At 37.2% G+C, this 20,412-nt stretch overlaps 1 protein-coding gene and 1 pseudogene across 2 annotated transcripts; both read left to right on the forward strand.

Moving 5' to 3' along the window:
- The first annotated feature begins 12,085 nt into the window (after positions 1-12,085).
- LOC104773612 lies at positions 12,086-12,754 on the forward strand (annotated as a pseudogene).
- A 266-nt stretch (positions 12,755-13,020) lies between these two features.
- On the forward strand, positions 13,021-19,702 carry LOC104773602 (methyl-CpG-binding domain-containing protein 9-like). Of its 2 annotated transcripts, none has more exons than XM_010498252.2 (7): positions 13,021-13,701; positions 13,993-14,621; positions 14,724-16,683; positions 16,767-17,977; positions 18,407-18,505; positions 18,861-19,295; positions 19,498-19,702. In XM_010498252.2, the coding sequence occupies exons 1-3, from the start codon at positions 13,662-13,664 to the stop codon at positions 15,384-15,386; spliced, it is 1,332 nt and encodes a 443-aa protein (XP_010496554.1). In that variant the 5' UTR covers positions 13,021-13,661; the 3' UTR covers positions 15,387-16,683; positions 16,767-17,977; positions 18,407-18,505; positions 18,861-19,295; positions 19,498-19,702. The 2 variants fall into 2 exon arrangements, with proteins under 2 accessions (XP_010496554.1, XP_010496552.1); XM_010498250.2 differs by having other exon boundaries at positions 13,022-13,701; positions 14,706-16,683.
- The last annotated feature ends 710 nt before the right edge of the window (positions 19,703-20,412 follow it).

Consider the following 20,412-nt stretch of genomic DNA (forward strand, 5'->3'; position numbering starts at 1 on the left):
CAGAATGTGTGAATTTCCAATGCATTTGACTAATTGTAAGAAATTGAGATGAATTTGGAATGTTTAGACAACACTTAAATCCGTTTTATCCCGAAACAGGCTTAAATCTAGAAAATAGGCTCAAACCGAGAGAAAACATTGATTTGAAGCAGTAAACAGCTATGTTACTCTTTCTAGGGTCAAAAACTGTAACGATCCAATGCATTTGACTAATTATAAGAGTTCGGGTTGAATTTGGATTGTTTAGACACCACTTTTACCCATTTTGTCCCGAAACAGGCTAAAACTGAGAAAACATTGATTCAAAGCAGTAAATCGCTTTGTTACTGTTTCTAGGGTCAGAAAGTGGAACAATCCAAAGCATTTGACTAATTATAAGATTTCAGGATGTATTTGGAGTCTTTAAACAACACTTAAACCTGTTTTATTCCAAAACAGGCTTAAACCTAGAAAACAGGCTAAAACCGAGAGAAAACATTGATTCGAAGCAGTAAACAGCTATGTTATTCTTTCTAGGGTCAGAATGTGTGACTGTCCAATGCATTTGACTAATTGTAAGAGTTCGGGATGAATTTGGAATGTTTAGACAACACTTAAACCCGTTTTATCCCAAAACAGGCTTAAATCTAGAAAATAGGCTAAAACCGAGAGAAAACATTGATTCGAAGCAGTAAACAGCTGTGTTACTCTTTCTAGGGTCAAAAACTGTAACGATCCAATGCATTTGACTAATTATAAGAGTTCGGGTTGAATTTGGATTGTTTAGACACCACTTTTACCCATTTTGTCCCGAAACAGGCTAAAACTGAGAAAACATTGATTCAAAGCAGTAAATCGCTTTGTTACTGTTTCTAGGGTCAGAAAGTGGAACAATCCAAAGCATTTGACTAATTATAAGATTTCAGGATGTATTTGGAGTCTTTAAACAACACTTAAACCTGTTTTATTCCAAAACAGGCTTAAACCTAGAAAACAGGCTAAAACCGAGAGAAAACATTGATTCGAAGCAGTAAACAGCTATGTTATTCTTTCTAGGGTCAGAATGTGTGACTGTCCAATGCATTTGACTAATTGTAAGAGTTCGGGATGAATTTGGAATGTTTAGACAACACTTAAACCCGTTTTATCCCAAAACAGGCTTAAATCTAGAAAATAGGCTAAAACCGAGAGAAAACATTGATTCGAAGCAGTAAACAGCTGTGTTACTCTTTCTAGGGTCAAAAACTGTAACGATCCAATGCATTTGACTAATTATAAGAGTTCGAGTTGAATTTAGAGTGTTTAGACACCACTTTTACACATTTTGTCTCGAAACAAGCTAAAACCAAGAAAACATTGTTTCAAAGCAGTAAACAGCTTTGTTACTGTTTCTAGGGTCATAATGTGTGACAATCCAATGAATTTGACTTATTGTAAGAGTTTGGAATGAATTTGGAGGTCAGAATGTGTGATTGTCCAATGCATTTGACTAATTGTAAGAGTTCGGGATAAATTTGGAGTTTTTAGACAACACATAAACCCATTTTATCCCATAACAGGCTTAAATCAGGAAAACAGGCTAAAACCGAGAGAAACCATTGATTTGAAGCAGTAAACAGCTATGTTACTCTTTCTAGGGTCAAAAACTGTAACGATCCAATGCATTTGACTTATTATAAGAGTTTGGGTTGAATTTAGAATGTTTAGACACCACTTTTACCCATTTCGTCTCGAAACAGGCTAAAACCGAGAAAAACATTGATTCGAAGCAGTAAACAGTTATGTTACTCTTTCTAGGATCAGAATGTGTCAGAATGCATTGGACAATACAATGTGTGACAATACAATGCATTTGACTAACTGTAAGAGTTTGGGATGAATTTGGAGTGTTTAGACAATACTTAAACCCGTTTTATCCCAAAACAGGCTTAAACAGAGAAAACATGCTAAAACCGAGAAAAAATGTTGATTCGAAGCAGTAAAAAGCTATGTTACTCTTCCTAGGGTCAAAATATGTAACAATCCAATACATTTGACTAATTATAAGAGTTTGGGTTGAATTTGGAGTGTTTAGAAACAACTTTTACCCATTTCGTCCCGAAGCAGGCTAAAACCGAGAAAACATTGACTTAAAGCAATAAACAGCTTTGTTACTGTTTCTAGGGTCAGAATGTGTGAGTATCCAATGAATTTGACTAATTGTAAGAGTTCGGGATGAATTTGGAGTGTTTAGACAACACTTAAACCCGTTTTATCCCAAAACAGGCTTAAACAGAGAAATAAAGCTAAAACCGAGAGAAAACATTGATTCGAAGCAGTAAACAGCTGTGTTACTCTTTCTAGGGTCAAAATATGTAATAATCCAATACATTTGACTAATTACAAGAGCTTGGGTTGAATATGTATTGTTTACACACCACTTTTACCCCTTTTGTCCCGAAACAGGCTAAAACCGAGAAAACATTGATGCGAAGCAGTAAGCAGATTTGTTACTGTTTATAGGGTCAGAATGTGTGACAATCCATTGCATTTGACTAACTGTAAGAGTTTGGGATGAATTTGGAGTTTTTAGACAACACTTAAACCCGTTTTATCCCAAAACAGACTTAAACAGATAAAACAGGCTAAAACCAAGAGAAAACAGGCTAAAACCAAGAGAAAACGTTGATTCGAAGCAGTAAAAAGCTGTGTTACTCTTTCTAGGGTCAAAATATGTAACAATCCAATACATTTGACTAATTATAAGAGTTCGGGTTGAATTTGGAGTGTTTAGACACCACTTTTACCCATTTGGTCCGGAAATAGGCTAAAACCGAGAAAACATTGACTCGAAGCAATAAACAGCTTTGTTACTGTTTCTAGGGTCAGAATGTGTGACAATCCAATGCATTTGACTTATTGTAAGAGTTCAGGATGAATTTGGAGTCTTTTGACAACACTTAAACCCGTTTTATCCCAAAACAGACTTAAACAGAGAAAACAGGCTAAAACTAAGAGAAAACGTTGATTCGAAGCAGTAAAAAGCTATGTTACTCTTTCTAGGGTCAAAATATGTAACAATCCAATACATTTGATTAATTATAAGAGTTCGATTTGAATTTGGAGTGTTTAGACACCACTTTTACCCATTTGGTCCCGAGAAAGCATTGACTCGAAGCAATAAACAGCTTGGTTACTGTTTATAGGGTCAGAATGTGTGACAATCCATTGCATTTGACTAACTATAAAAGTTCGGGATGAAGTTGGAGTGTTTAGACAACACTTAAACCCGTTTAACCCAAAACAGGCTTAAACAGAGAAAAAAGGCTAAACCGGAGAGAAAACATTGACTGAAAGCAGTAAACACCTATGTTACTCTTTCTAGGGTCAAAATATGTAACAATCCAATGCATTTGACTAATTATAAGAGTTTGGGTTGAATTTGGAGTGTTTAGACACCACTTTTACCCATTTTGTCCTGAAAAAGGCTAAAACTGAGAAAACATTGATACGAAGCAGTAAACAGCTTTGTTATTGTTTCTAGGGTCAGAATGTGTGACAATACAATGCATTTGACTAACTGTACGAGTTTGGGATGAATTTGGAGTGTTTAGACAACACTTAAACCCGTTTTATCCCAAAATAGGCTTAAGTAGAGCAAAAAGGCTAAACCAGAGAGAAAACATTGACTGAAAGCAGTAAACAGCTATGTTACTCTTTCTAGGCTCAAAATATGTAACAATCCAATGCATTTGACTAATTATAAGAGTTCGGGTTGAATTTGGAGTGTTTAGACACCACTTTTACCCATTTTGTCCTGAAAAAGGCTAAAACTGAGAAAACATTGATACGAAGCAGTAAACAGCTTTGTTTTTGTTTCTAGGGTCATAATGTGCGACAATACAATGCATTTGACTAACTGTAAGAGTTTGGGATGAATTTGGAGTGTTTAGACAACACTTACACCGGTTTTATCCCAAAACAGGCTTAAACAGAGAAAACAGGCTAAACCCGAGAGAAAACGTTGATTCGAAGCAGTAAAAACATATGTTACTCTTCCTAGGGTATAAATATGTAACAATCCAATACATTTGACTAATTATAAGAGTTCGGGTTGAATTTGGAGTGTTTAGACACTACTTTTACCCATTTTGTCCTGAAATAGGCTAAAACCGAGAAAACACTGACTTGAAGCAATAAACAGTTTTGTTACTGTTTCTAGGGTCAGAATGCGTGACAATACAATGCATATGACTAACTGTAAGAGTTTGGGATAAATTTGGAGTGTTTAGACACTACTTTTACCCATTTTGTCCTGAAATAGGCTAAAACCGAGAAAACATTGATGCAAAGCAGTAAGCAGCTTTGTTACTGTTTATAGGGTCAGAATTTGTGACAATCCATAGCATTTGACTAACTATAAGAGGTTGGGATGAATTTGGAGTGTTTAGACAACACGTAAACCCGTTTAATCCCAANGACTAATTATAAGAGTTCGGGTTGAATTTGGAGTATTTAGAAACAACTTTTACCCATTTTGTCCCGAAACAGGCTAAAACCAAGAGAAAACGTTGATTCGAAGCAGTAAAAAGCTATGTTACTCTTTTTAAGGGTCAAAATATGTAACAATCCAATACATTTTCTTAATTATAAGAGTTCGGGTTGAATTTGGAGTGTTTAGACACCACTTTTACCCATTTGGTCCCGAAAAAGGCTAAAACCGAGAAAACATTGACTCGAAGCAGTAAGAAGCTTTGTTACTGTTTATAGGGTCAGAATGTGTAACAATCCATTGCATTTGACTAACTGTAAGAGTTTGGGATGAATTTGGAGTGTTTAGACAACACTGAAACCCGTTTTATCCTAAAACAGACTTAAACAGAGAAAACCGGCAAAAACCAAGAGAAAAAGTTGATTCGAAGCAGTAAAAAGCTATGTTACTCTTTCTAGGGTCAAAATTTGTAACAATCCAATACATTTGACTAATTATAAGAGTTCGATTTGAATTTGGACTGTTTAGACACCACTTTTACCCATTTGGTCCCGAAAAAGGCTAAAACCGAGAAAACATTGACTCGAAGCAATAAACAGCTTGGTTACTGTTTATAGGGTCAGAATGTGTGACAATCCATTGCATTTGACTAACTGCAAAAGTTCAGGATGAAGTTGGAGTGTTTAGACAATACTTAAACCCGTTTTATCCCAAAACAGGCTTAAATAGAGAAAAAAGGCTAAACCGGAGAGAAAACATTGACTGAAAGCAGTAAACAGCTATGTTACTCTTTCTAGGGTCAAAATATGTAACAATCCAATACATTTGACTAATTATAAGAGTTTGGGTTTAATTTGGAGTGTTTAAACACCACTTTTACCCATTTTCCGTTTTATCCCAAAACAGGCTTAAACAGAGAAAACAGGCTAAAACCGAGAGAAAACATTGACTGAAAGCAGTAAACAGCTTTGTTATTGTTTCTAGGGTCATAATGTGGGACAATACAATGCATTTGACTAACTTTAAGAGTTTGGGATGAATTTGGAGTGTTTAGACAACACTTAAACCCGTTTTATCCCAAAACAGGCTTAAACAGAGAAAACAGGCTAAAACCGAGAGAAAACGTTGATTTGAAGCAGTAAAAAGTTATGTTACTCTTTCTAGGGTCAAAATATATAACAATCCAATACATTTGACTAATTATAAGAGTTCGGGTTGAATTTGGAGTGTTTAGACACCACTTTTACCCATTTTGTCCCGAAACAGGCTAAAACCGAGAAAACACTGACTTGAAGCAATAAACAGTTTTGTTACTGTTTCTAGGGTCAGAATGCATGACAATATAATGCATTTGACTAACTGTAAGAGTTTGGGATGAATTTGGAGTGTTTAGACACCACTTTTACCCATTTTGTCCCGAAACAGGCTAAAACCGAGAAAACACTGACTTGAAGCAATAAACAGTTTTGTTACTGTTTCTAGGGTCAGAATGCATGACAATATAATGCATTTGACTAACTGTAAGAGTTTGGGATGAATTTGGAGTGTTTAGACACCACTTTTACCCATTTTGTCCCGAAACAGGCTAAAACCGAGAAAACACTGACTTGAAGCAATAAACAGTTTTGTTACTGTTTCTAGGGTCAGAATGCATGACAATATAATGCATTTGACTAACTGTAAGAGTTTGGGATGAATTTGGAGTGTTTAGACACCACTTTTACCCATTTTGTCCCGAAACAGGCTAAAACCGAGAAAACACTGACTTGAAGCAATAAACAGTTTTGTTACTGTTTCTAGGGTCAGAATGCATGACAATATAATGCATTTGACTAACTGTAAGAGTTTGGGATGAATTTGGAGTGTTTAGACACCACTTTTACCCATTTTGTCCCGAAACAGGCTAAAACCGAGAAAACACTGACTTGAAGCAATAAACAGTTTTGTTACTGTTTCTAGGGTCAGAATGCATGACAATATAATGCATTTGACTAACTGTAAGAGTTTGGGATGAATTTGGAGTGTTTAGACACCACTTTTACCCATTTTGTCCCGAAACAGGCTAAAACCGAGAAAACACTGACTTGAAGCAATAAACAGTTTTGTTACTGTTTCTAGGGTCAGAATGCATGACAATATAATGCATTTGACTAACTGTAAGAGTTTGGGATGAATTTGGAGTGTTTAGACACCACTTTTACCCATTTTGTCCCGAAACAGGCTAAAACCGAGAAAACACTGACTTGAAGCAATAAACAGTTTTGTTACTGTTTCTAGGGTCAGAATGCATGACAATATAATGCATTTGACTAACTGTAAGAGTTTGGGATGAATTTGGAGTGTTTAGACAACACTTAAACCCGTTTTATCCCGAAACAGACTTAAACAGAGAAAACAGGCTAAAACCAAGAGAAAACATTGACTCGAAGCAGTAAAAAGCTATGTTACTCTTTCTAGGGTCAAAATATGTAACAATCCAATATATTTGACTAATTATAAGAGTTCTGGTTGAATTTGGAGTGTTTAGGCACCACTTTTACCTATTTGGTCCCAAAATAGGCTAAAACCGAGAAAACATTGACTCGAAGCAATAAATAGCTTTGTTACTGTTTCATGGGTCAGAATGTGTGAGTATCCAATGAATTTGACTAATTTTAAGAGTTTGGGATGAATTTGGAGTGTTTAGACAACCCTTAACCCGTTTTATCCCAAAACAGACTTAAACAGAGAAATAAGGCCAAAACCGAGAGAAAACATTGATTTGAAGCAGTAAACAGCTATGTTACTCTTTCTAGGGTCAAAATATGTGACAATCTAATGCATTTGACTAATTATAAGAGTTCGGGTTGAATTTGGAGTGTTTACAGACAACTTTTACCCATTTTGTCCCGAAAAAAGCTAAAACCAAGAAAACATTGATTCAAATCCTGTTACTGTTATTGATTCAAATCCTGTTTTCAAGGTTACACGGTCACCATGCTCTAAGTCATTTATTCCACTTGGATCCACTGTCTTCTCCTGCCCAAAGATTGATGAAATGGTGGAACAGAACATTGAAAAACGAAGTGATCGTAAAGGCATATATGCTCAAGGTCTGATTTAATCATTAGAACAGATATGAGAACGAGAGTATATATAAAATTAGAACGAAAGCTTTAAAAAAAAAAATTATAACAAATCCTTCAAAATAACACCTCTTAAGGTGTGATTTGTTCAATTGGATTCCTTATGTAAAGATGTATCTAAACTCTCCTAAAATCTCCTAAAATCCATGTTATGGTTTTTTAGAAAAATTAAAGTTATGTTTTGAATAACAGTAGATTTGATATGATTTTTACAAATTGTTTATTGAATAACAAGAGATTGTGTGTGATTTCAAATGATTTAATAAATATTCCAGATTCAATAACATTGGATTTGGCAAGTGATTCAAAAATCACAACTTGAATAACATGTGATTTTAAAACATATCCAAAATTCTCCAAAATCCATCTTTCAATACACCCCCTTAATCTTATTGTTTTTTTTTTGCGCAAAATCTAATATAGTAAGTAGGAGAATATCTTACTTGTGTAGTTGTGTGCAACAGGGCACTCATGCTAAAAAAAACCAGACAAACTTTACTGGGATAACCTACAACTGATCTAGAGACTATATAGCACAATGGTTTAACATAATTCGTCAAGTAAGCCTTTTATGAATATCAATACCAAGGAAGACAGATACAACTTGTAAAAATCCCACAAAAATGAGCAAAAAAATCTGCCTAAAATGAGCAAAATCCCACACGAGGGTTTATCTTGTCGAGAGATTCAGATACGGAACCCTAAAAAAGCTCGAATCAAAACTTGACCCGCAAAAAGAGCAATGAAGGGATTAAAGGTTCGACGTGCGTTCGATGAAACGAAGAATCGAGAGAAACGATCTTTTTGAAAGAGAAAGGGCACAGAGCTAGATTTCTCTGGGACTCGGATTGGGGATGACGTCGGAAACGCCGAACGGTCGTTCTAAAGACGTAACGATGCGTTTTGGTATTAAGATCTATAATAGGCCCACTAAGAATAGTAATTCGGCCCATGTAGCCTAATATGTCTTATGTTATTTTATTTTTTTCTGTCCAACAAAAAGTTTATGTCTATGTTGCTTTTTAATTACCAGTCTTATTATTCTTCTTACATAAACATAGTGATGTTAAGCCTGCGGGCCTAAACGGCTTTAGTGTATTATTTAGACCCGAACCCATCTAAAAACCAAAGAATGTTAAATGGGTATACCCTTTTAAAGCCCGTTTATTAACGGGTCGTAATTAATTTAAACTGGACAACCCGTTTATTTTTTCTGAACTTTTTTAAGTAAAACGACGACGTTTGGTCAGATTCACTTTTTCTGAACTCGAACGACGTCACGTTCCGTTCCGAGGTCATCTCCAGCGTCACGTTCCAAGATCATATTCAGCATCTCCACCGTCACGTTTCGAGATCATCTCAACGCTAGCAATTTGATTTCAATCTGATTTCAATCCCCAAATTGGTAGCAATTTGATTTCGGTATTTGGTTTTGGTTTTGTCACTATTATATCCAACAGATATTGTGTTTTGTGTGTGTGTTTGCAGGTTTTTCCAGAACATTGGGAATGAATGAGGAAGAAACAAGAATTGAGGAACAGTTAAGATAATAAGATATAATTGGAATAGTTTTTAAACTGATTTGTTCGACAAAAATTTATGTTTTTGGGTTTTGATAAAAAAAACAAATATAACTTAAATGGGCCGACGGGTCCATATATATTTAAACGGGTTTAGATAAACGGGCTTTAAATTTAAAAGGTTTAAGTGGGCAATTAGTTAAACAGGCAGGGTTTAAATGGATAGGGTCTAAATGGATCCGGACTACCCGTTTTAACATCACTAATTTTGTCAATTGAAACGGCACGAGTTCTATACTTGATGGGATCCTTGAAACAGCACATTGTTAACATAGTTGAATTACGAAAACACCCTTTCGTCCAGATAAAATCTTTGTGATGATGGTCATCGAAATGGGGCTTTTCACTACTAAACCCTTTTTGTACTTGTTATATGAACCGATAGAAAATAATAAGGTGAACCGATTGAAATAATAATAATAAACCGATTAAAATCCACTTACTGTTTTATTAAGTACTGGTTTATTCAAACCGATAAGAGTATGTATTTTCTGGCATGAATCCGATCCAGTTTTCACCGATTTACTTGCTCTTTAAGATTCATGGTTAATAACTAGGCCTATATATATGGTCACATTTCTTCGGCATCTATATTAATTTAGCAAAATTATTGATTACTGTTTGAAGAATTCCATAAAACTGTATATATCATCTTTATTTCGGTTAATAAAAAATATTCAATATTATTTTAAAAAACAGAAAGAAGATAAGTCATTTTTTTTTGTCTAAAAGATAATTCATCTTTTCTATAATGCATATTGTGTGATGCAAAATTAATTTTATCACTTTCTAGTTTCTATTTTTGATATACATAAATTAAATACAACATTAAGTTTGGAGCCTGTATATTATTTTTTATCAACTAATCCTAAGATGATGAATGGAAAATTCGTGTTTTTTTCTAGACAAAAACCAATATTGTAGTTTACTTTTATGACCATCATCCAACATTTTTGTCGTCTTCGTGCTCATCTTCTTTTAAAAGTGGCAGTTTCGAAATCTTTTGTCGAAGGACATAAATTGCTGAAATAATGGGAAGCACGAAACGTACTAAAAACCTCCAATTACATGGGATGTGAAGGCAACATCGATAGTCCATGCGGAAGAAGCCGCCCCAAAGTCTGCAGTTCCTCCAATGGACATAAAACAATAGAAACGCTCCACTAGCATACCAATCAGATAATCTATTTGTGCCTGAACTTTCTCATCGATATAATTCAGGATATGCTGAAGTAACCACCCTTTGACATGTTGAGACGACGATAGACCTGGCGGTTATGGTATTGACGCATGCTTCTGAGCAGTGCCGGCCCATAGGGGAAGCTACCCAAGCAAAGGATTGGCGTCCCGATTTTTTTTCTTTTTCTTTAATAATTAATGTCTTTTTTGAAGTTTTATTTGAATAAGTCTTTATAAAAAATGCTCAATTTTATAGAAAAATAAATAAATTTTATCTTAAAAAACAGATTTTAGTATAAATTTGTGTAAAAATTACAATTTTTGGTGTGAATCTACTAAACAAAGGTTGTTAACAACCAAAGTAAAATTCAAGTTTGACGGTCTTTGGTTGAGTAGTAAAAATTGAAACGGCACGAGTATTTGTGATGGGATCGTTGAAAAAGCAGGTTGTTAAAATAGTTGAATTACGAAAACACCTCTTCGTCAAGATAAAATATTTGTGATGGATAACTAGATTAGGATCCGCGGTAGACCGCATAACAAATTATTTATAACTAAAACATGTAAATTATAAGTTGTATTTGTTGGTTAAATATGTTATAATTATATAATACTTAATAATTTTATAGTTTAAAGTTTAAACCATATAATATTGCAATATAATTTATTTTTTACATAATATTTATTAATCAATTTAATTAGATATGTTTATTCTCGAATATGGATAGTATTAACAAAATAATGAAATGATGTTTTACCCGTTTAACACCAAATTAATGATATTTTAAATTTATATAGATATCAACAAAACTCATCCTGCTATATAACTCCGTCCCGAGATATTTTAACTCACTTATATAATCTTAATTTGTAATATTTATTGTTTTTATTATAAATATTAGATTGAGTTGATATGTTATTTATAAAGGTTGTAACCATTTACATTTTATAAGATTGGCGTTTTTTATAAATTTTAAATATTTATAATACTTGGAATTCTTAAAACGATTGAGTATTTCTCATATTTGAAACTTCATAAACGTTTAAATATTATTAATTTTTTTAACATTTTATAAAGTTTAACTTTCAAAAAAATATATAAATATTTATAATATATATACTTTTTATAAAATATAAATATTTATAATATTTAACTTTTTAAAAGTTTTAAATATTTATAATATTTAACTGTTTAAAATTCTTTAAAATAAAGAATCAGAATAAACCAAATAAAAGTTTTTAAAGTTTGAATGCTTTCTACTCATTTGTATTATTAATCATTTTGGTCTCTTTTATAGTATGATTCTGAACTAATGCCCAAACTTTTAGGCGATGTGAGATATTGTATCCATATTTTGTTATTCATTTATTTAGTAATATATGTCCTTTTCTTAAAATTTGAATTACATCATATGCATGAAAAAATCACAATTTTTATTAACTAAATATATTATAAAATAATTCAAGATAATTTAAATATAAATTCAAATTAAAATGAAAGGAAATCATATATTTATGTTTGAATTAGCTAGAAAGATTTCCTTATTTTTTAAATCTTTTATAATTAATTTTAAAATTTTTGGTAACTAATATTAAAGTCAATGCATTAAATATAAAAACTTTCCAAAAAGTATTTTTGAGCAAAAACTGCTGCAAAAATACTAGTAAAGATAAAATAAACCGAAATCAAACACAAGAACAGAAAGCTGCACATACTACCTTAAGCTTCCTCAATAACTACAAAGTCTACAATGGCTCACTTCCTTGATCTTAACAGCCTCACCAACAGTTTGCTTTCGATTCAAAACCTACATGAGAGTCGTAAAATTAACAAATCCAGCGGGTTTGTTTGCAAGAGAACCGTAGAATTTCAAGAACCGGATTCAGTATAGATCACAAGGCATATGACAATGGGGTTTGCTGTCTCAATAGGCCTAACCGGAATGTTTCTTTGGCACAAGACAACGGGCTTTGGATCGATGGCCCTCTTCCAATTCCTCCTATTTACAACAGTATGCACCCTTTGATTCCAACTCTTGATTATATATGTTTGTCTCGGTTCTTGTTGAAAAGTTTGGACATCTTGAGCCATACAAGATACAACTAACCAATATGAGAATTTTGTTTGGTAGAATACAAAATTGAATTATACCGGAATTCTACTCACGCATTTTCCGGTTATGTACTTCCTCAATTCGAATTGTACAGATGTCGTGAATGAGCAGACGGGAACGAGAACGTTCATAAAGAAAGGAGTGTATGTAGCTGATATAGGGACGAAAGGAAGAATGTATAGAGTTAAAAAGAATGCTTTTGATCTGTTAGCAATGGAGGATTTGATCAGACCAGATACTTTAAACTATGTCAAAAAATACTTGAGGCTTAAATCCACCTTTTTAAACTACGATTTCGATATTTAAAAATACTTGATATCTTTATCGCGTTATATATCCAGGCAAATTTACTTTTTTTTTTTTTAAACATAGACTATTACTTTATAAACATAAGAGTAAAAATTTATCTTATTTTATAATTTAGCATTTAACATCTTTTTTTTTTTGGGTGCGTTACGTGATCTTCGAAAATATGTTTAGTAGTATATATAAAAGGCACCCAAAAAAAAAAAAGGGGTCAGATAATTCACGTTTTTTTGTTTCTCTCCCCAAACAGAACTTCGGGAAAAGTGGGGGAAGGAAAAAAAAAAGAGAGAATTAATTAAGAAAAACCTCTTTTTGCTCACTTTCTCGCAAGATACAAATCTCTTCTTCTTCTTCTTCTTCTTCTTCTTCCTTCTTTAGTTCTTCTTCCTCTTCAATGCAAACAATGCTCGATTCCATCAACCTAATCGAATAATGGGACTCTCTGATTCTACAAACGAGCTACTCGGAGACACTAGGACCGCCGCTTCCAAGTAAGATAACCGCTCCTTTCTCGGCATCGATCTCAACGAAATCCCTTCCGCCGCTACTCTCGGCGGTGTTTGCACCGGCGCTCCGGATGACGACGCCGACTACGAAACCGTCGAAGTTGTTAGGTCGATTCACGATAATCCCGACCCTGCGCCTGGAGCGCCTACGGATGTTCCTGAACCGGATCGGGATGCTTCCTGCGCCGCCTGTGGAAGACCTGAGTCTTTGGAGCTCGTTGTTGTTTGCGATGCTTGTGAGCGAGGGTTTCATCTCTCTTGTGTTCACGACGGAGTTGAGGCCGCTCCCTCTTCCGATTGGATGTGCTGCGACTGTGTTTCTGGCGGCGAGAGGAGCAAACTCTGGCCCTTTGGTGTCAAGTCTAAGCTCATTTTCGATATGAACGCCTCGCCTCCCAGTGATGGCGAGGGTTATGGCAGCGAGGATACGTCAGATTCTAGGTACGTTACCCTTCTTCTGTATGCGTTAGGGTTTATAGGAAATTTAATTTTGGTTGAGATCGAGGACACGGATGCAAGACTTGACTAGGGTTTCTTTACATGAATAGGGACCAAAGGTGTTATTTGGAGATCTAGAAACTACTGAAAAACTCGCTGGATTAGGATTTTGGTGTAATTGAATTTAGGTTTTATTTGATAGGACTTTGTCTGGCCTTACTATAACACGAGTATGTCTGAGAAATTAAGTAGCCGAATTGTAATATCACTGATGATTTGTTTCTTCCTCTTCAGAAAGCATATGTTGTCCAATCATGCATTCAAGCTTTTCAAGTCCTGGTACAGGATATGCTAGTCTCGAATCTTCAGGGTTAATGGCTCGTAATCCCAATCTAGGTTTTGGATTCCCATTAAGCCTGAACAACAGTAGTTTGCCCGTTAGATTTCCATCCTTGGATCCAAGTGAGTTGTTTCTGCAAAATCTCAGGCATTTCATATCTGAAAGGCATGGAGTATTGGAAGATGGTTGGCGTGTCGAATTTAAACAGCCTCTAGATAGTTATCAGCTATGTGCAGTGTATTGTGCTCCGAACGGAAAAACATTTAGTCCAATACAAGATGTTGCTTGTTATCTGGGCTTAGCAGTTAATGGTAGCTTCAGCTGTATGGATACTGAAATCAGGAATGAAAGTTCTCTTCTTCAAGAAAGATTGCATATGCCCAAGAGGAGAAAGACATCAAGATGGCCAAAAAATGGTTCCCCTGAGCAAAAGGGTAGTTCAGTGAGTGCTCAGCTCAGGCGTGTTCCATTCAACGGTCAAACGATGCCCCCTTTTGCCATTAAATCTGGTACTCATTTTCAGGCTGGTGATTCCCTTAGCGCTGGAAATAATGGATGCGGTTGTGAGGAAGCTAATATAAATGTAAGCTTGAAATCTCTCTTGATGGGTTTCTTTTTCCCAATATTTTGTACTTTTTGTCCTCATGTTTGTGTATTTGATTTTCAGAATGGACTTCCAATGCAGTTTGAAGATTTCTTTGTGCTGTCACTTGGACGTATTGACATAAGACAGTCTTACCACAATGTCAACATGATCTATCCAATAGGATATAAGTCCTGCTGGCATGATAAAATCACGGGGTCGCTATTTACATGTGAAGTATCTGATGGCAGTTCTGGTCCTGTTTTCAAGGTTACACGGTCACCATGCTCTAATTCATTTATTCCACTTGGATCAACTGTCTTCTCCTGCCCAAAGATTGATGAAATGGTGGAACAGAACATTGAAAAACGAAGTGATCGTAAAGACAGTACCCAAGAGCATGATGATGACGCTAATATTGAGATCCTTCTTTCGGATCACCCCCCACCTCTTGGAGATGATATATCGTCTTGTTTACAAGAGAATAATATTTCCAAGACATTCAGTTGCTTGCGCTCAGAGGGTGGTTCTTCTCAAGTAGACTTTGATAGTATATTATCCAGTAAACAGGACCATGGGGTTGACATTGGCGACATTGTTGTGGAAGAAGATTCATTGTCTGTTGCATGGAACAAGGTGTGCCAAAAACTTGTTGATGCATGTTCCAATGTCATGAAGCAGACGGGTACCATGTATATGGAAGAATGCTTAATGTTTATTATACAAAGTCTTTACAATATATATAGGGAGTACAAGAGAGATTAGGGTATCCTATAATTACAATTGAGTCCTAAACTTATACATTACTTACATGCCCCCTCAAGATAGAGGAGATGGGGCTACTCCAATCTTGTACAAACAGTTAACAAATTGAGGACGAGGAAGAGGTTTTGTCAGTGCATCAGCAAGTTGGTCGTGTGTGGAGACATGAGTAACGCGGAGAGCACCAGACTGAACATACTCTCGTGCAAAGTGGAAGTCGATGGCAATGTGTTTCATTCTAGAGTGGAAGACGGGGTTTGCGGAGAGATACGTAGCACCTACATTGTCGCAGTATATCACCGGAGGTGCAGGAAGAGAGATGCCAAGTTCAGTAAGGAGAGAGCAGACCCAACTTAACTCAGATGCCGTGTTTGCAACGGCTCGATACTCTGCTTCGGTGGAGGATCGTGACACACTGCGTTGCTTCTTGGATGACCAAGAGATTGGATTGCCGCCAAGATATAAGATATACGCATTGGTGGAGATACAATGGTCAAGATTTCGAGACCAATCAGCGTCAGAGTAAGCATGGAGGCGCGAATAAAGATACCATGAGAAGTCGTACCCGCCAAGTAACGAAGTATGCGCTTTGCATCTTGCCAATGGAGATCAGTGGGAGAGTGCATAAATTGAGACAGGCGATTCACTGCATATGCAATGTCCGGTCGTGTGAAAGAGAGATATTGGAGGCTTCCAAGAACGGCCATGTATTCAGTTGGGTTAGGATGTGGTGAACCGGAGTTGACGGTAAGCGACGGAGTTGGTGACATGGGAGTGGAGACAGGTCGAGAGTTCAACATATTAGTCTTGACCAACAGATCAATAATGTACCGTTTTTGCATTAGATGGAGTCCCTTTGAAATCCGTGTAGCTTCAAGGCCTAAGAAGTATGACATCTCACCAAGTGATTGATGAAACCCGAGACACTTGTGCTGTTGTTACCAGTGATTAGCATATCATCGACATACACAAGAACATAGATAATTTCGCCACGCCGTTTGTATGTAAAGAGTGATGTATCAGCCAATGAGTTAACAAAGCCAAGGGTGAGAAGATAACCGCGAAGTTCCTGATACCAAGCACTGGGTGCTTGTTTGAGACCATAAATCGCCTTATGTAATCGACACACATAGTGAGGTCGATCGTTGTCAACAAATCCCGGAGGCTGTGTAACATACACCTCATCCGTCAGGGAGCCTTGCAAGAAAGCGTTATTGACATCGATTTGTCGTATACACCATCCCTTTGTCACCGCAACATGAAGAACAGAGCGAACCATAGTAGACTTGATCATCGGACTGTACGTCTCCGTGAAATCATGACCATATTGTTGTTTGAATTTGAGAGTAAATATCCACTTACAGCCAATGACGTTTTGTGTAGGGCGTGGAGGAACGAGCTCTGAAATGCCATTGCGGATGTGGGCATTGATCTCATCACACATGGCTTGCCTCCAGTTCGGATCCCGCAACGCCTCTGCCACTGTTTTTGGAATGACTGGTCGGAGTTTGGTTGTGGTGACGGTAAGTGAGAGTTTTGTTGTTGGCTTGGTAATGTTGTTTTTGGCCCTTGTTTGCATGGGATGGTGATTATGTTGTGGAGGTGGGTTGGGAGCCGGAGCTTGTGCAGGAGGAGGTGACGGTGTCGGTGTAGGCATAGGAGAGGGTAAGGACGGTGTCGGGGAAACAGAGGAGGGAGATGAGAGCTGTGGATGTGTTGTCGGGCTTGAGTGGTGGTGAGATGGGCCGGAATTTGGTGAAGATGGGCCTGAATTGGTAGTTGTGGGTAACGGACCTGGGTTCGTATTACCGGTTGGTGGTGGTGAAGAAGGCGTTGCAGGAGACGATCTGGAAGGCAGTGACGGAGCCGTAGGCACTTGTGACGGTGAGCGGTGAGAATCTGAGCACGAGGGGAGCCCCAAGGAGGATGCAGGCGAAGCTGTAGAGAGTGGCGTAGTCACAACGGGAATGGTGGTGGGACGTGTATCAGGCGTTTGTTCAGGTACGGAGGATGGAGGTTGGGTGAGAGGAGAGGTGGCAAAAGGAAACAGAGATTCATCGAATTGGACATGTCGGGAAGTGTAGATACGACCAGAGGCTCTGTCCAAGCAGAGATATGCACTCTGAGTGAGTGAATATCCAAGAAAGACACATGGAGCAGAGCGTGCGAAGAGTTTGTGGGTAGCATACGGGCGTAGCCACGGGAAACATAGGCAGCCAAAAACTCGTAGCTTCTGGTAGTTGGGAGCTTGGCCAAAGAGTTTGACATACGGGGAGTCATTTCCAAGCACCGGTGTCGGCATTCTGTTGATGAGATACACGGCGGTGGCAAATGCATAGGTCCAATACACCGTGGGCATCGAGGACTTGCTAAGCAGGGTGAGACCCGTTTCGACGACGTGACGGTGTTTCCGTTCAGAAACTCCGTTGTGTTCAGGCGTATGTGGAGGCGTCGTTAGATGGGTGATGCCATGAGCCGTGAGAAAAGAACGCAATACAATGAACTCGCCACCGTTGTCAGAGTAGAGAGATTTGAGATTGGCTGCTGGTGCATACAACGGATCAACTGAAGCTTTTCTTGAGGATGTTCTTGAGGTGGGATTTTCCCTCTAAAATCTGTTTTCTTTTTGGGTGCAATTGATGGCATGATGCTTCTTGTGCGATCTAGGAATTAGTTTCTGAATGCTTATAGTATAAGTGCTATATTCAGTTTAGGTATCGTATGTTTGTGTTGTTAATTTCACACTGCTAGTTTAGATGCATAAATGTAAAAGTATCCCAAGAGCCAGGTTATATTTAGAATATTTTTGCCTTCTCTTTATGTCATAGCAGTATCAGGTTAAACTTTCCGTTGAACCCCAGAACTTTTGCTGGTTCATTGGATAATTTTTTAGCCAGCAATTGAGTCTGACAGTATATGACTTAATTTAAATTTTTCATTTTGATGGTATATCCCTGGACGCGGGTCATGCAACTTGATTTTTCTCATGAATGACATGCTAACTGTAGCTTTCTAATTTGCAGCTGTGGAGTAGTATACGTGTTATGTATGCGGATCAGCCCGATTATGTGGAACTGGTTGCAACTTTGTCTAAAAAGTTCAAGTCATTATACGAGGCTGAGGTTTGTCTTCTCCCTCATTTCTCTGCTATGCTCTACACAATAAGTTATATTCATTACTTAGTAGCATCTAGACGTGGAGACAGGCATTTATATTTTGGCATCTTTGTGGATTAAATGTTTTGAGATTTATTATTTGTGCAAGTTATAGGCCTTTATGATCAAAGAGGCATCTGAAGATGTCCACTAATGCTATATGCTTTAGAAGGGTTCTTCCTTTTGTGTGCGTGTATAATTTTCGTTTTGTTCGCCTTTCAGAAATTGCATGCACGGTCTCCTTTTTTCTATGAGTATAACTGCAGTATCGGGGTGCAATTATTTTCTCAAGTTTCAAGCCTTTATTGGTTTTCTGGTATAGGTTCTACCACTTGTTCAGAAACTTGTGGACTACATGAAATTGGAATGCTTAAATGCAGAGATGAAGAAGGAAATTAAGGAAATAGTTGTTTCAGTAAATAAACTTCCCAAGGCCCCGTGGGATGAGGGGGTATGTAAAGTATGCGGCGTTGACAAAGATGATGACAGTGTTCTCTTGTGTGATACATGCGATGCTGAGTATCACACATATTGTTTAAATCCACCTCTTATCAGAATTCCTGATGGAAATTGGTATTGTCCATCTTGTGTCATTGCCAAGCGCATGGCTCAAGAGGCTTTGGAATCTTACAAACTAGTCAGGCGGCGAAAAGGTAGAAAGTATCAGGGGGAACTCACCCGAGCCTCTATGGAAATGACTGCTCACCTGGCAGATGTGATGAAAGAAAAGGACTACTGGGAGTTCAGTGCTGAGGAGGTCAGTTTTGAAACTTGTCTCTCATTTCTTGCTCATTCATTTGAAATCTGTCTATTTTTCATTCTCTTTTGGAGATGAAGACTATATGACTATAATTTCATATGTGATATTTAGCTTATGCATTGCCATCTATGGATTCTTACAATCTTTTGGTGCTATTTTCACTTGTATTGTGGTTGAATTTATACCTATTCTGATGCAGAGAATCATGCTGCTTAAGGTTCTATGCGATGAACTGCTCAGCTCATCCCTTGTCCATCAACACCTCGAGCAATGTGCCGAAGCGATAATTGAAATGCAGCAGAAATTGCGCTCTCTTTCCTCAGAATGGAAAAACGCAAAAATGCGGCAAGAATTCTTGATGGCTAAACTCGCAAAGGTTGAACCTAGTATTTTGAAGGAAGCAAGCGAACTACATAATTCAAGCACTTTGCAGACCATATGGGATGTGATCAACAACCACAGGAGGGCGTTGTTGGAGACGGAGTTACCCATGATGATGAGACTTCCTCTACTGCATTTCTTAACAAAAGTCAAGGTAAAGCTCCACTTGAGACCGATTCTCAACCTGGAGATCTGCATGTTAATTCCGGTGGGAGCAAGATTTCCTCCCCAGAAAAAATTACATCCCCTGTGAGGCATGAGTTGCCTGTAGCAGATACCTCTCCTCATGTAACGGATATTATGTCTTGTGAAAAAGATACCTTGCACAAGTCCGTTGGAAGAATTCATGAAACACATTCTCTAAATTCCAATGCAGTGGAATTGCAGACAGCTCATGATGTATCTTCTCAGGCTTCTCAAGAGTTGCAGGCTTGTCAACAGGATTTGTTTGCCACTAGTAATGATATTCAGAATCTGGAGCTATCAATCAGAAGTGTAGAGTCACAGCTTCTAAAGCAATCTATACGAAGAGACTTTCTGGGAAACGATTCTAGCGGTCGTTTATATTGGGGTTGCTGCTTCCCAGATAAAAATCCGCGTATACTGGTTGATGGAAGCATATCTTTGCAAAAACCTGTACAAGCCGATTTGACGGGTTCAAGAGCCCCCTCTCCGTTTCTCCATGCCATTGACCATGGAAGACTAACGCTTTCACCCTGGACATATTATGAAA

This window comes from Camelina sativa, unplaced genomic scaffold (genome assembly GCF_000633955.1).
Source record: "Camelina sativa cultivar DH55 unplaced genomic scaffold, Cs unpScaffold00590, whole genome shotgun sequence".
Lineage (NCBI taxonomy): Eukaryota > Viridiplantae > Streptophyta > Magnoliopsida > Brassicales > Brassicaceae > Camelina > Camelina sativa.